The 16,922-nt window shown below is 36.9% G+C and overlaps 1 protein-coding gene across 5 annotated transcripts in view; it reads right to left on the minus strand.

Annotated features, from left to right (window-relative positions):
* ptprua (protein tyrosine phosphatase receptor type Ua) overlaps window positions 1-16,922 on the minus strand; it is a 575,321-nt gene that overhangs the window by 109,790 nt on the left and 448,609 nt on the right. For all 5 annotated transcript variants that reach the window (XM_030147519.1, XM_030147516.1, XM_030147518.1 and 2 more), the window contains exon 14: window positions 11,904-12,042. In XM_030147519.1, the coding sequence (XP_030003379.1) occupies window positions 11,904-12,042 (139 nt within the window). The remainder of the gene's footprint in view (window positions 1-11,903; window positions 12,043-16,922) is intronic.

Genomic DNA, 16,922 nt, shown 5'->3' on the forward strand with positions numbered 1-16,922 from the left:
ACTTAAAGGTAGGGTAGGAGATCCTGGAAAAATGGTTCGAGGAAGTTACATTTTGAAAATACACAGTTCAAAAGTCCAAACCCCTTTCTTCAGACTTCCCCCCGAAGCCACGCCTCCATTGTATTGTACTTGCAGAGGGGGGAGGGACAAATGGCAGTTGAATTTGATAGACATATCACCATTCAATCATTTCAATGGGCTGGTAAAAATGATTGGATGGTATTTTTTCAATCCTGTCCATTCCACAGGTGACCAAAATTTTTATTTTTGTGTTAGAGCATTTAATTAATTGGTTGTAATTGGGGTGTGAAAGGGATTTTAAGCAATATAGTAAAAAATGCTCCAGGAAAACATCTACCTCACCTTTAAGAAAGGCTAAAAATAGAGAAACATTCATTTAAAAACTGCCACAAAAGTAGTGTTGGATCTTTATGGGTGAAAGACAAAACTATTTTTGTCACAACTTCTATTTTTTTTTTTTTTGTCATTCCCAAGAGATTTATCACCATTTATTATAATATTATCTGCATTTTGCATTTTTCAGTGTAAATGTAATAATTAATGATAATGTAATCATTAATAATAGTAAATTTAATTTACTGATCATGTAGACGTTCATAAAAGCTCTGAGTAAATGTAAAGGTTATTAGATAAAATCTGAAAATATGATATGAATATGATTTTTTTTCAATAAAATAAGTCATGGATCAATAATGTAAAGCGCTTTGGGTGCTTCGAAAAGCACTATAGAAATCCAATCCATTATTATTATTTTTAACTGAGCATAAAACAAGTGTCTACAACCACTGTCGTTAATCAAAGTACATGGGTTTTACTGGTGTTGCAGAAGATGAACGTCCAAATGGATCATATCTGATGACCATGAAAAGACGACAAACTGCATTTGACCTCAGTTATTTACATGTATTGATAGGATTAATGAATCAGAAGATAATAAACATGTTAGATCAGTAGATGCTTTAGGTTGACGGTTGACATTTGAGTCTTTATTGGTTAATACATATATGTACTTTTATGTTTATAACTTCAATTTCAACACATCCTAGGGATATTATTGATCATTTTTAGTTTTAGTTTGTAACACTGCACACCATCCCAACATCAAGACCAGTTTCTACTCAAATGGATGAGAAAATGACACACAGAACAGATAATCCGTCGATGTATCCGGCAGTGCATATGACACACGACAAACGCAACAAGATGAAAAGTACTTAAAGATGCAATGAGATGACAATGACACAAAAGATTTAACACGACAAAACAGACAGACTGGAGTGCTATGAAGAGGCATCATGATCTTTCCAGTTCTGTTACCAACATCAAAAAACTGAGTCACACATTGGAATTAAATTAGGCTCATTATTTTCAGCGTGTGTTTCATATTTCAGCTGAAGTTGGAACGGTTTAATAGCCTTCACATCCCATAATATGACTGAGATTCAGTTACTATTATTTTATTTTTGATGTTATATTACAAAAACGCCCGGAGGGAACATCCCTCGAAGGTCTGTCTTTGTATTTCAGTCTGTGCTTTTACTACTTTATTGTTACTGCAGTAAACTTCTTAAAACAGTACTTTCTAAGACGGTATAAGTACATAAGTAATTTAAGATGCTACTATATTTTACCTTTATCTGCTTTTGTTTTACACAAAGTACTTGAAAATGAAATGAAAAATATTATTAGCATACACAGTAAAAAAAAATGCAGTGTCAATATTTCAGAGTCAAGCTATTTTAACCTAGATAGAGTATTTATAGCTCTAACAGTAGAGTTAAAAGTCAGGGTAGTGTTCTGCACAGATGCAGTGTAAAATTCAACTCTACAGAGTGATGATTAGTGTCCGTCTGCCGCATTGCATTGTGGGTAATGGATATTTTACTCATTTTGTTCTATTTTATGTGCAAAGGTTCAAGGGGGGGTTTATGTTCATGTTTATTTACGTTAATGTGTTTGTTTTGCAACGTTTATTAGCCTTTTTATGTTTATTTTTTATTAATGTCTCGCCATTAGTCAAACCTGTAGCTTTGTATACATAAAAGCATTTCTTGGGTAACCAATACCTATAGAGCAGGGGTGTCAAACTCATTTTAGTTCAGGGGCCACATCAAGCCCAAATTGATCACCAGTGGGCCGGACCAGTAAAACAATAACATAATAATCTGTAAATAATGACGACTCCAAATTTTTCTCTTTGTTTTAGTGCAATCAAAATTTAATTATGAAAATATGTACATTTACAAACTATCAAAACAAAAATGATGTGAATAAACTGAAAAAACTGAAATTTATTGAGAAAAATAAGTGCAATTTTAACATTATTACACCTCAATTTATCATTTATACATGCATATTACGGATTGGATCTACAAAGGCACAAAATATTTAATAACAGGAAGAATAATGTTGAAATTTTACTTTTCAGGTTTTTCACATTCAGGATAGTTTGTAAATGTTAATATTTTCATAATTTAATGTAACCTTTTACAAATTTGGAGTTGTCATTATTCAGAGGTGGAATGTCATATTATATTTTTCACATTAACCCTTTCATGCGTAGTGGTCACTCCAGTGGACAGCTGTTCAGAGCTGTTCTGTTATACGTATATTCATGGGTTTTGTTGGTTTTTTGTTGTTTTAGTTCCAACACAGTGGACGTTCATGCACCATCACATACACTGTAATTCATACCATTACTGTAACTTTGCTGTTCTTGATAAACCTGATCTGCACTAACGTGTTTGAGTGTAAATCAATTGCTTAATATTCTTATTATACTAAAATTAACAGGTTTTTTTTTTTAACATTTTTTTTTTTTTGCATATTATCTCCATGAAGTGAGTAGTGACTAGTACTGGAATATGTTAAAATGTGAGAAAAAACAAAACATCAGATTAGCAGCATTAACAATGTTTTTATTTTATAGTTTATCACACAATATATCAATAAATACATATTTCTTTGCTTCAAAAATTAAATGCATGGTGTCCAGCTGAGTGAACATTTTTGGAACTCCATGAAAAATAGGTTCATAAGAAAAATTTCAATTGCATTGGGTTTTTTTTTTATGCTTAAAGACTAATAAAAACCCTCAGGAAAAAAAAAAAAAAAACTTGATAAAGGTTCTCATAATTTATGCATGAAAGGGTTAAACTAAGAAAATTTAGAGTCATTACTTATAGGTTATTATGCTCTTATTTTAGTTGAGATCACATTGGTCTGTATGTGGAACCTGAACTAAAACGAGTTTGACATCCTTGATTGTGAATATCTTAAGTGTCATTTTTGCGCTTTGCAAATTCCTCCTGCAGGCCTTACTGGAACCTTTGGCGGGCCGGTTTTGGCCCCCAGGCCACATGTTTGACACCCCTGCTATAGAGTAAACTTTATCCCTTCAAATTGTAAATATACCAATAATATAGTTAATCTATTTTGCTACCCCAAGAGCTATTTAAAAATAATCTCAAAGCCCCCACCTTGGTAACCTCGCAATTCTACATTCTTTCAATTTGAGCATAGGATGCAAACTGATGAAGAAAATAACACTGCAGATACATATTAACATGTCATAGAGTCATTTTTGAACTAAATTTAGAGTAAAAATAGCTCTATAAAGTGTAATCACATTACTCTCAAAAGTGTGAAAACATCCCGGTGTTAAATATTTTTATACATTTCATTGTTAATTTTGACACTGAATTGAGTAAAATTAACTCTGAAAATTTGACACTGGCCATAGAGTAAATTTTACTCTAATTTTGAGTGGGACCAAATGAGTTAAATTCAACTCTCTATGAGTTAAATTGACACTCTGCTTTTTTACTCTGTAGATAAGGTTTGGATTCACCTCAAATTGAAAACAAAATATCGGAATTGTATGTGTTTTTTTTGCTTCTTAACTGTCCATAAAGTCATAGTGTTTCCATTTTTACCTCCGCCAAGGAGGTTATGTTTTTGCCAGGGTTTGTTTGTTTGTCTGTTTGTTTGTTTGTTTGTTTGTCTGTCCGTTAGTGTGCAACATAACTCAAAAAGTTATGGACAGATTTGGATGAAATTTTCAGGGTTTGTTGGAAATGGGATAAGGAAGAAATGATTAAATTTTGGTGGTGATCGGGGGTGGGGGGGCCCACGGGGGGGGCACTGATCAGCCTTGGCGGAGGTCTGCGCTCTCCGAGTGCTTCTAGTTATTTTTATTTTATTTATTTTTTTAGAATGTTTTCTTATAAGTTCTCTCTATATTGGGTTTTTAGCTATTCTCTCTTGGATGTATGATCTAGGATGGATTATGGGATATAACTCAATCCAGAAACATCAAACAGTGCCAGACTGTGACTGATATTCTGTTTAACTACACAACAATGCATGAAAAGCTTGTGATCACATGACACGCATCCACAAAAGCTCCGCATCCTACCATCGTGTCATCTGATCGGCTTTTACATTCCAGGGCCACGCAGATTTTCATCTCATACGGATTCTTCTTTGCATCGCTTCACATTGTGTTCAAGTTGCATGTTGCCCAGTCATTCATATGCTGGTGATACCAACACTAAAATTAGCTTTGCATCGGACTGCCCAGAAAATATGGATGGGAAACAAGACGGGGGTTCCAGTTGAGAACCGGCTCCAAATTGGATTCAGAATTGTGTGCATCTGAGCTCATCAGGTTCTTTTATCGATGCTGACATATTGTTCTGATCAGAGACAAGAGGCCCTACACAATCGCTAACGCTGATTACATAAGGTCTCCGCTACCCACTCATGTCCACGCTGGGGTCAGTGTTGACAGAACTATCCTTTTGGTCATGAATAGAGGAAAATAACATCATGTGAGTCAACTGTGGGGCCTGTTATTAAGTTAAGTTGTGTTCTAGCTTCTTCAAGGTTGACATCAGCATAGAGTACATGTTATTCTGTACGACATTTCTTAGTCTTTTTATGCCAGGGGTGTCAAACTCATTTTCTTTCAGGGGCCACTTTCAGCCAAATTTGATCTCCAGTGGGCCGGACCAGTAAAATAATAACAGTGAAAAAAGTAAAATTCTATTATGATCAGGTTTACATCTACAAAGTTTCCTTAAAAATCTAAATGACACGAACAACTTGAATTGTCTTAAGAAAAACAAGTGCAATTTTAACAATATTCTGCCTCGCTTTATCAGTTTATCATTTACACATGTGCGTTACAACCACACAAAACATTTAGTAACAGGCAGAATATTGGTAAAATTGCATTTACGTTTCTGAAGACATTTCCATTTGTTCATATTTGTTCAGGTTATTCACATTTTTTGTAAAAGTATAGTTTGGTAATGTAAACATTTTCATGTAATTTTACTTTTTTACAACAAAAAACAAAGAAAATTTGGGGTTGTCATTATTTATAGGTTATTATGATAATATTTTACTGGTTCTGACCCACTTGAAATCTAATTGGACTGTATGTGTCTGTATGTGGAACCTGAATTAAAATGATTTTGACACCATTGATTGTTAATATCTTCAGTGTAATTTTTGCATTTCACAAATTCATCCCAGGGGCCAGATTGGACCCTTTGGTAGGCCAGATTTGGCGCCCGGGCCACATGTTTGACACCTGTGGTTTATGTCTTGCTTGCTTGGAAATACTTCCACAACTCTACTCTGTACCTTTGAAAATGAAATACAACTTAATATTCTTGATAAATGCCAGAGGATAACAGTATTAATAAACCACAACAGTAGTGGCTTTTCCATTGGACATCTGTGCAAAACTTTACCGATATTTAATAAATGTCGAAAAAACACAAGTGCGATTATATGAGATTATATGAACAGTTATAAGTTTTACACTTTGCTTTGTATTTGTACTGTATCTTGTGACATATTTATTTGCTTATTTTGGTCTGGTATAATGTTTTTGCATCATTTCGTCAGGTATATATTTACCTATGTTTTGTACTTTCTGGACGTGTAGTTTTGCACTTGGTTTTGTATTCATTTTGTACTATCTTGGATGTATTTCGTTTGGTTTGTCTGACTTTATACAGTATGATTTTATAGCTAGTTGTGTATGGCTAACCATTAAGGTTATTATTATTTGGAAGGGGGCAGGAAATATAAGATTTTCTTCATCCTGCTCCTTTTCCTCGTACATGTTTGTTTACTGGATGATTGTTGAATGTTTGCTGATGAAATGCAACACCCATGAATGAAATAAATGAAATGAAAAAAAAAAAAAAAAAAAGAAATAGTATCGTTTTTTTCATTACATCAAAAATGTGAAAGCAGGGATGCAACCCAACACCCATACCAACAAGAGATCTGTTGTCTAGTAATGATCCCAAAGTTGCATCTGCTTAAAGTCCATACTGTCTGTTAAACCGAAGCTAGTTTCTGGTTTTGTTGTGCTCGATTGTGATGACCTGGCAACATGTCCAGGGTGTTCCTTCATTTGTAGGCGTAGGCTCTGGCACTCTCTCTCAACAATTTGGTTTGGAAAATCAATGAATTAACTTTCTGATATGAGTGGTATCAGTAGTCACTTTTCCATTGGACATATCCGCAAAACTTTACCGATATTTACTAAATGTCAAAAAAAAAAAAAAAAAATACAAGTGCGTACTGTCGGTTTTTCCATTAAATCACAAATGTGATGATTTGTTCATTTATTATCACGAGATGACATGAGACGTCATTCCATAAACACGGTGACGAAGATAAACATGGTGTTGATTTACAGATATATTCATTATCATTATATATTACCCCTCTATCCCGTACTAAATTAAAAAATGATTTGGTTTCCTGGTGTGTCCACACATACTGCGCCATGTTTCTTTTAAAGCTCTTCTTCTTCGCTTGTTGTAACAAACGTCAACATCTGTTTTTTTTTTTTCTTCATTGACGTGACTCAAGTTGTGGAAAAAGGTCTTTCCATCACAGTTTTGCGACATGTGCCAATTTCGCTATGCTTAAAAAAACCACCTCTTGCCAACGTAAAATCTTTACATCGAAAAACAAGAATTTTGGCAAAATTGTCATTTTTCCATTAGGCAAATTTTTAAGTTTAAGTTATATTTGCACAATTTGAGGGTCAATGGAAAAGCAACTAATGATAAAAGACAACAGTGAGACAGAAGTAACAGGCATTCACCTGTATATGCACCAAAAATTTTAAGACATATATCTTCTGCTTTAGCCTGTAGGATTATTTTCACTTAGCGTATCCAAAGCTAACCACATTATATTGTTAGAAGTGGGCTGATTATCAGGAAACGGAGCCACAGTTCAGTGTTTTGAGTACTGTGGAGTAGTGTTTTAACTATACTCAGGCTCAGAGATAATAAAGTAATTGTGTTGATGGTAAAAATCGATGTAAGCCTAATTTTTTTCCCACATGGGGCATTGACTAGGAATCAGTGAGGGAATTGGACCATTAAACAAAATGGCATTGGTATCAATACAATCAAAATCAATTCTAATCCATTATGACCCACGGTGCATTCAGGTAAAAGCATTACATCGTTAATTTGACCTGATCCTGTCTTCTCTTATAGGCCTTTTTAACCAAATTAGTTGTGGTTTTTGAACTTGTTCTGTTCAGGATTGTTGAAACCTTGATGCCATGTAGGAAACCAGTTCACATTTCTAGCAGTTTAGCACAGAATGACTGTAATCAACAGAAGGTGTAGTGCAGGGGTGTCCAAACTTTTTTTCAAGAGGGCCAGATCTGATAATGTGGAGATTGCCAGGGGCCAGTGGTCCCTTTGGATGTTTTTTAAACAGTAAAAATTACAAATAAAAGTGCTGTTCTACAACAATTTAATTTTCATTGTCACAATATCATTTTTTAAAATGGCAATGTAACCAAATCTAAGCTACTCAGGTCTGAACAAATTAAAAAAAAAAAAAAAACAATTCTGCCTTCCTTTCACATCTGGAGTCAGACAACATAGAACAAACTATGTGGAGTATCTTAAACATCCAAGCTGATAAAAATCTTAACCCCACATTCATTTTAAACATGACTTATATAAGTAATCATTACTCATATATTACTCAGTAATGCAAAGTCTGTTAACATTTCAGATGAAAACATATGACTCTTACTCTTGTCTTTCACAAAATCATTCAGAAAGTAATATTTTGTGTCACATCTACAAGTACATAACACCAGCAGTTATAGGCAACTAACCTGGCAACTTGGTAGCCTGCCTTGGTGGTGAATTCATTGAACTCCCAGGTTCACATGAAGAGTCACTGTTGAGTTTAAAGCAGCTTGAATTTGCTTCACTTTTTCGGAGCGCTCACTCCCCGCTAGCTTGTTGTATGCGTTAGCATGTTTTGTCTGCTCGTGTCTCTTTACATTGAATTCCTTAAACAAGACAACAGTCTCTTGAAAAATTAGGCAAACACAATCGCCTCGATTTTCAGTGAAAAAAATTGTAATTCCCATCTCTCCTGGAAGCGGCGGCCCTCACTGTCAACTTTGTTTTTCTATTTACAGGCGCCGTGGTTAGAAATTAGCGAGAAGGGTTCACGGCGAGGTCACAGAGCCAGATAGAGTTAGAGTGGTGCTGCCACCATGAGGTGAAAGGAGAAACTGCATTTGGAACCTTTTATGATTCATGTACTCGGTTCAACAGTCAAAGCGGGCCATAAATAATACATTATAAAACCCAAGCTGTGGGCCATATTAAATCTGACCGCGGGCCGTGATTGGCTCCCGGGCCGGACTTTGGACATGCCTGGTGTAGTGTAACGCACAAGTGATCATAACATGCTAATATATGAGTAAGTCCAATTCCTCTTTTCATTCTCTATTTTTATGATTAGTTTTATTATTATTAGTTTATCATTTGTGCTTGTGTTCACACTGCTTACTCTTCCTCATGTTACCTCTGAACATATTCTCCCTTCACCTACTAAACCATTGGTTTCCAACCTTTTTTGACTCATGACCCCATTTTAACATCACAAATTTCTGGTGACCCCAGACATTCAAAACTGAGACTTTTTTTTTTTTTGCTAAAATTAATTTGTTTTTGATCATGTAACAGTTTGCTATACTATGTTGCAAATGAACGTTAATTTAGATGACATTTAGTCTATATCATGTATATTATCATGGATGGAGGCAGAAAAGCCAGGTGTAGATTACTGCACAAAGTGAGAATTTTATTTTCTTTTCCTTGGTCAGGATATGTACAGTCAGTCCAGCTTGGATTTCCAAGGCTGACAATTAATACTGAACAAACAAGAACTCAAACTATGAATTATGAAAGAGCTGCAGCATCTGAAACTGATCACAGTGAACCTTTGACAGATAAACAGAACCACAGTGCTTCAGTTTCAGCTTCAGTTTGTCAGGTCTTTTATGTATTGTGATTGTTTCTCTCAACTCACAATATATTTTTTATTAGTAAGTTTTTTTTTTGTTTTCTTTTTAATTAATTCGTAGAAATTTCAGGCGACCCCATTTGAATTCCAGGCGACCCCACATGGGATCCTGGCCGCAAGGTTGAAAAACACTGTACTAAACCCAAGGCTTCGTCAGGGGAAACCTACCATTTTTGGGTCCAATGGAGCATTTTTCCAGGCTCCAAACCAACTTATGTTCAAATGTATGTACACAAACCAGAAGTACACTGGTTCCATGTCAGTGAAAAGAGGCTATTAGAGGAACTCTGGGACCAAATCCAGCCTTAATATCTTTAACAAATGTAGCAGCCATGATGCCGTGTATAGAAGGTCGTATATTCCTCTCAGACTGGCCTGTTTGTTCCACATCTCCTTTTGTCCTGTCCTGAAGCCAGACAACAGACTAAATAAGTGGCCTGTTGCCGTCATTGGAGTGCCATTGGTCTGCGAGTATGGCTCAGTAGGGGCCTAAATCTCATTTTCACACAGGCCCTCTTGTGGATAATCCTGCCTGAAAAAAGCATATTCAAAATGTGGCAGCTGCTCCTCCACTTGAAAATGCATCAAGGAAGTTTCAAACTTATCCCGATCGGAATAATTACTTCAGATGTGTATTCTTCTTTTTGCTAATTTAAGCTGCAACATGCTGCAGTGGCTGTGTGATTTTCCTATTGATTACAGGACGCATATTAACATGAACTGTGAGGTTTAACTTGTACATGCAGAGCGACAATATCCTCTGGCTAAATATAAACACGTCTGCTCCTGTTGCCCCCATGTGGCTGTCGACTTCCTATTGTGACTGCTAGATTGGCCCGCTGAATCTTATCAGTCACTGCCTCCTTCCAGACATCCCTATTCATTCTGCCTCCATTCTCTGTGAGAAAATTCCTCGGGGCGGAGGAGTTCCTCTCTCTGAAAAAGCAAAAACAACCTTCCTAACCAATTACTAGCCCATCCACTGGCACCTCACAGCTGCTCGCCTCATGTAATTGAGTGGGCAATGGAATAACATGCCCCTTGATGAAATATTTCACACTCAGATGAGTGTTCTACCATCGCCCAGCGAGCGAAGGAAGAATACACTCCAGGTGCGATCGACGACAGAAGTAATTTGCAGGTGGAAAGAAGCCAACGATTTCAGTGCGAGCAGGCTGCATTTGAATGTGCTCAGCCAACACGCAGACCTTGAAATTAAAAGATGAGATGAAACACAAAGGCTTGGCTGAGGCAGCGCTAGGAGAGTTTAGGATTAATGCTCTACTATTCCTCTAAGTTGGGTTGTAATTCACTCTCATTGCCAAATACTTTCCTCTATAGACCTTTGCTGCCAAATGTGATAGAGATAAATACTGTCCATTGGAAAGGCTACATAAGAACAACAAGACTTAAGAGCAAAAATGCTTCACTAACCCATCTCACATCAGCTGTTGAGCTCACACACAAACACTTGTTTCAACACATCCTCGCCTAGCTAACAAAAGATTGGGTCGAGTATCGCTGTCTCCTGTAGCAGCATACATGCATGAAAAAATACTGTAAAACTGCTGCATTTAGGCCGTGCCCAAGGTTTGGTTCTGTTATGATTCCATAGAGTCTGTCAGTACTAACAATATTCTGTTAGTCAACTATAGCCGGCAGAAGTTTAAATAATGTGTTTTACCTTCACTGTAAACTCATGAATTTGAGTTTAAAACATGTTTATAGCATTTCAGTTGCATGTCTGACTGTGCTGCAACCTTGTGAGTGAGCATTTCCCAGTTCATTCCTAAGTTTTTAAGTTGATTATTAACGTTAAGTTATTCATGCTACGCGTTAGTGAGTGAGTGTAGTGCATCAGTGGGTTGAAGATGAATTTCAGTGTTCAAATGCATAGGGTACGGATGATGTGATGCTCAATTTACAAACTAAAAATTTAATTTTTTTCCTCACTATTTGGGTTAAAAGCAAATCACTTGCCCATTGCAGTGTTTTAGGTTAATGTGACTATGCCTGGTGAAATTAGACTCAGGAATGGTAGTCTTAGCAAATAAATAAATACATATATTTTGTAGGGTCACGGCCTACCCAAGGAACATCTGTACAGTACATGGAAAATGTTGGGTTTAGGTACAAAACTTTAAATAATGAAAGTTTTGACAATCATTGGAATTGTTACAGTACCAGACACACAATTATGGAAAGGTTACGGCACACGAACGATTTGATAAGGGTTGAGAAAAGATCCCTGTTAGGGCTAAAGTGAGAAATTTACATGACAAACATGAACATTTAGTTTTGGTTTGAAATGGGAAACAAATTCTGGTCCTGTGTGTTTAAGTCCACATTGTTTATCTGGTCTACGTTACTATGTTTTACATTCACTCATTCAAACAATGTCAATAAATGACCACATGGAATACAGAACACTGGCCATTTTAATTAATCCTCCACTAAAATCGACTATGGTCAGGGCTGCTATCTCCACATAGACTCACCCCTTCTTGACGATGATGACGATGGCCCCCAGAAGCAAGATGAGAACCACCAATCCACCGACACAGGCTCCAAGAATCAGACCCATGTCCTCGGCATGCTGGGATACCTCCAGAGCCCGCTTCGAGTCCTTACAGGCAGCTGCAAAAATTTATGGCACAGAGGTGAGAAAAAGAAAGCCAAGAAGTAATCAGTGATTCAGCTGTAATTGCAAAAGCAAGATGCTACATGTAGCAATTTGACGTCAATAAATCATCGTCACATTCATTATGATACAGTAATGTAATTACCATAAACAAACAAGCACTGTGCCAACACTGCCATGAAGATTGGCAGCTTCTGCTGGTCTAGAGGTTTGCTCTTTTGAATTAATTTAGGGATGAAACAACAGGAGAGCTCAGTTCTTTCTGCACAGACACAGCATAAAAGGTCGATTCAAAAACCAAAAATTAAATTACTACTGTGGTTCTATACACTAGGAGGGATTTATGACAGTCTGATCTAGGGTTTCTACTTCCACCATAAAACTGCAAATAACAGAATTCTACTAAATAGTGCTCACCTCACTGAAAAACCTTATTTTAAACGAACCAGAAGCAACAGAAAGAAAGGATTCTGAATATTTTGGAAATTTTCAGTGATGCCACATGTGGTTCTTTATTAATATTCTCTCTGAAGGCACAGGGCTTTTAACATTATAACAGAAACGTGTAACAAAGATAGCCAAGGTGAAGTTCAGTCATTTTTCTTTTTACTGCAAAGTTCTGGCGTTCAAAGCAAAATTTAATCGGGCTGAAATTTCCAACACTGACAGCATGGAATTTCCTCATCAAACTGATGTTAAGTCTAAGTTACACAAACTTCTATTCCATAAATAAAACACTATCCAAGACATGGGTTTAGGGATGGGGATCGAGAACCAGTTCTTTTTGAGAACCGGTTCCCAGTAGCTCAATTCCTTGGAATCATTTGCCTGCCTGCTTAACGATTCTACTTATTGATTCTACCTTTGTTGTGCATGCGTGATGACGTCACATGTGCGCTGCATTGTTTTGGTTTAGAATGTAGCCAACATGGCGTCGAGGCAGAAACACTCCAAAATATGGCTATATTTTATGCAAAAAGGTGACACCAGGGCCACTTGGAACACTTGCAAAGATTCCGTTTTTTCAAAGGGGGAAATACCTCCAATATGCTCAAACATTTATCCACACAGCATGTGATTCATTTGCAGGAATGTCACGTGTTTGATACGCTACTTAGCGATGCTTGTGAGTCTAACGGCAGAACAAACACCAGGGCGTCATCTGGGCCTGGTTCTGGGGGTGGGGGAGTAAATGTCCTGCCTCATCAAATAAAAGTTTCCAAAGCTAGGGAAAAGGAGAATGAGGTGCCCGACAATGGGACACAAAGAGGAATTAGTAAAGCATCTTATGTTTCACTTTGTATGGTCGTAGGTGTGATCCCCCCCCCTCCCCCTCCCCCTCCCCCTCCCCCAAACTGGGTCCAGCATCATCTGTTATTGTTATGTGTGCATACTGTATATGTTATATTTCTTGTGCAGAGATGGAAATATAAAAGACAGTTTGTACTCTTTATTCTCTCACCCAATGAGAATCAATAAGCAAAATCGATAATGGAATCGGAATCATTAAATTCTTACCAATTCCCATCCCTACATAGATGTAGTTTTTAGGGGAAATGGGGGAAAGTATAGCAACCACATTTATCTCCCCAATAAAAACACAACACAGACAGAGGACAGTTATTCTGGAAAACTGCTATAGTATTATAATTCATCCTTTTTTCTGAACCACTTACTCCTTGTGAGTGTTGCGGGGGTGCTGGAGCCCATCCTGGCTTACATATGTGTGAAGGTGGGATACACCCAGGAGGGCTGACATATACAGATGTACAACCACTCACTGTCACACTCACATGTATGGGCGATTTAGGGGCATGTCTTTGGATGGTGGGAGGAAGCTGGAATACCCAGAGGGAACCCATACAGACATGGATGGCACTGAAACTGAACCCTGGACATTCTTACTGTCAGGTGATGGTACTAGCATTAGAAGTGTTTTCTGAAATAATGCCACACCTGCAGGAAGTACAAAACCTTTATGTCACAGGTGTCAAACATGTGGCCCGGGGGCCAAATCCGGCCCGCCAAATGGTCCATTGATGCCCTTGGGATGAATTTGTGAAATGCAAAAATTACACTAAGATATTAACAATCCTTTTAGTTCAGGTTCAACATCCAAACCAATTCAATCTCAAGTGGGTCAGACCAGTAAAATACTACCATATTAACATAAAAATAATGAGAACTCCAAATGTTCTGCTAAATGTAAATATTTTCATGTATTTACACTAAAACAAAGCATAATTTTGCAAAAAATGCGAATAACCTGAAATGTCTAAAGGAGTGGTTCTTAACCTTGTTGGAGGTACTGAACCCCACCAGTTTCATATGCGTATTCACCAAACCCTTCTTTATTAAAAAATACAATATGATATTTTTCAAATTCAAGACACAGGTATATGTTTTACTGGTGCACAAAATGAACCGTGCATTAACATCACTGTGTTCAAAGAACAAAACCAATACAGTGCATGAACTCACAACAAATTACATACCTTTTCACAAAGACATGACCTTTTTAATACAACCACACTGAAATGGTTTGAATTTTTAACCTTACGTATTCCAATAATGAACTTATTGTATTTATGCTATCTATCATTTTTAACATTTTAACACACACCCATCACCTAATTTCCATCAGGCTACAATAATAATGAATATTTACTGCAAATCAGTGTGACTTCTGCTGTTGCCTTTGAGAGACCAGTTCAGAAATGCGTGGCTTCACCTTGGCAAGTGCCACTCTCATGTCATTTTCACAGCAAAGTCTGTTTCTTTGTGTTGTAGTGCTATAAGCAACAACAATACACCGCGTATATTGGATGTCAATCAGAGAAAGAGTCTCCTAAGCCGTTTGTTTACATACACAGACCTAGCCCGACACACACACCCGATTAATGAGTCGAGTGTGTGTCCTGACCTCCGCCGAACCCCTGAGACTGACTAGGGGTTCGATCGAACCCGGGTTAAGAACCACTGGTCTAAAGGGAAGCAAGTACAATTTTAACAATATTCTGTCTGTTACTCAATGTTTTGTGTGTTTGTAGATCCACTGTGATCTGTAAGTTATAATGTACATGTGTAAATGATCAACTAAAGCAGAATATTGTTAAAATTACACTTATTTTTTCAGTTTGTTCATGTTATTCACATCTTTTGAAAGGATAGTTTGGAGATATAAAACTGTTCATAATGTAAATTCACTTTTTTTGCTCTAAAACATTGAGAAAAGTTTGGAGTTGACATCATTTATATATTATTATGTTATTATTTTACTAGTTCGGCCCATTTCAGATCAAATTTAGCCGAATGTGGCCCCTGAAGGAAAATGAGTTTGACACCCCTGCTTTATGTGAATGAGACCTGTATGTGCGAGCAGTCCTTTATTTCTAAATTTCTCTGTTTAATAAGCAGCTGAAACAGTCCTATTTAGTTCTAAACCTCAGTGTGATCGTCTGCCATTTGCAATATTAAAAGTACAACAATGCGGTTTTCTACAAATGACGTACTTCTATTATAGTTTCAGCATAAAAGTCATTACTGGAAACCATTCACTGCTCAACATGCTTTTTTAAGTTAACATTGCCTTCCTGTGGCGCTTGTTAGTTTCTCCAAATGACAGTTTCGAAAAAGCGTGAGACACACCCCTGCAGGGCCTGAAATCCAACAATAACACTTCAGATAAGTGATGCAGAATAGCAAAGTGTGGAAATAACTGGATTATATCATTCTGTGAATCGCTATAAGGGTACATTGTGCTTATAACTGGTAGCATATTTTGACAGACAGGAAGTCAATCCACATTTGTGAGTTGGAGTCACAACTGTGGTTCGATATAACTAGAATATGAACTGGAGGTTAGAGCTGCTTCATTCAACATGCTGCTTGTTAATACTAAATGAATAGATGATGAGCTGTGTGGATGAATTTGTAGTTATGTTTTAGACATCTTAAGGGCTGTTGGGGTATACGAGAATAAATATTTCAATGTGATTCATAATATCTGAAAGTACTATATATTCCGTTACCTTGTGTGAATTTGTGTTTTCATGAATCAATACATATTTGCCACAAACTGATGGCATCATTAAGTTGATGTAATTTAATGCATTCGGTTAAATTTAATGTTTAACACACAAAAGTTCCTCAGGAGGAACAAACTAAAACAACTTTTGTGTCTACTTAATGAACTTTGCAAATTGTTGTTTTGTTGGTAGGGCTGCAACTAACGATAATTTAAATAATCGATTAATCTGTAGATTATTTTAATAACTAATCTATTCATCGAATAAACACAAAAGACTCAATTCTCAAAGATCGGTATTTAAACCAAAGCAATAGAGGCTGCAGACATCTCACTAATGATTACATCCCTGCGACAGGTTCAGGTATAGTTAGCAAGCACTAGCCCGCTACCTAGACTTGTTATGGCTAGAGACTAGCAAGATACAGTCTTCAATCAGCTCTGATTATAGGCTAATGAACTAGCTTTGTATGTATTAGTTCCAGTCAGCGATAGGTAACGTTAGTCTGGTGGCCGGATGAAAACATTAGAATTATGATGATAGTGTCTAACTAGCTAGTGGGCTAAAGTAATCACGACACGTAGGGTATCCTAAGCTAGGTTTACATTATGTTTCCGGTGGCCACGGCAGCCCAGTTTGCCCGAAATGTAGTGTGCTGTGGGATTTTGGCCATTTTTTTCCTACATATTCAAGTTTTGTTACATAAATGGCGTCAAACGGTGCTGCCGGTGCCACCGGGAACATAATGCAAACCTAGCTTTTAAAATCTGGCCCGGCATCTGAAGCCTCAGCTATGTTGCTCTGTGTTCTCCATGCCTCACTGCTAACGTGCTCAAGACCCAATGAAT

Source organism: Sphaeramia orbicularis, chromosome 11 (genome assembly GCF_902148855.1).
Source record: "Sphaeramia orbicularis chromosome 11, fSphaOr1.1, whole genome shotgun sequence".
NCBI classification, from domain to species: domain Eukaryota; kingdom Metazoa; phylum Chordata; class Actinopteri; order Kurtiformes; family Apogonidae; genus Sphaeramia; species Sphaeramia orbicularis.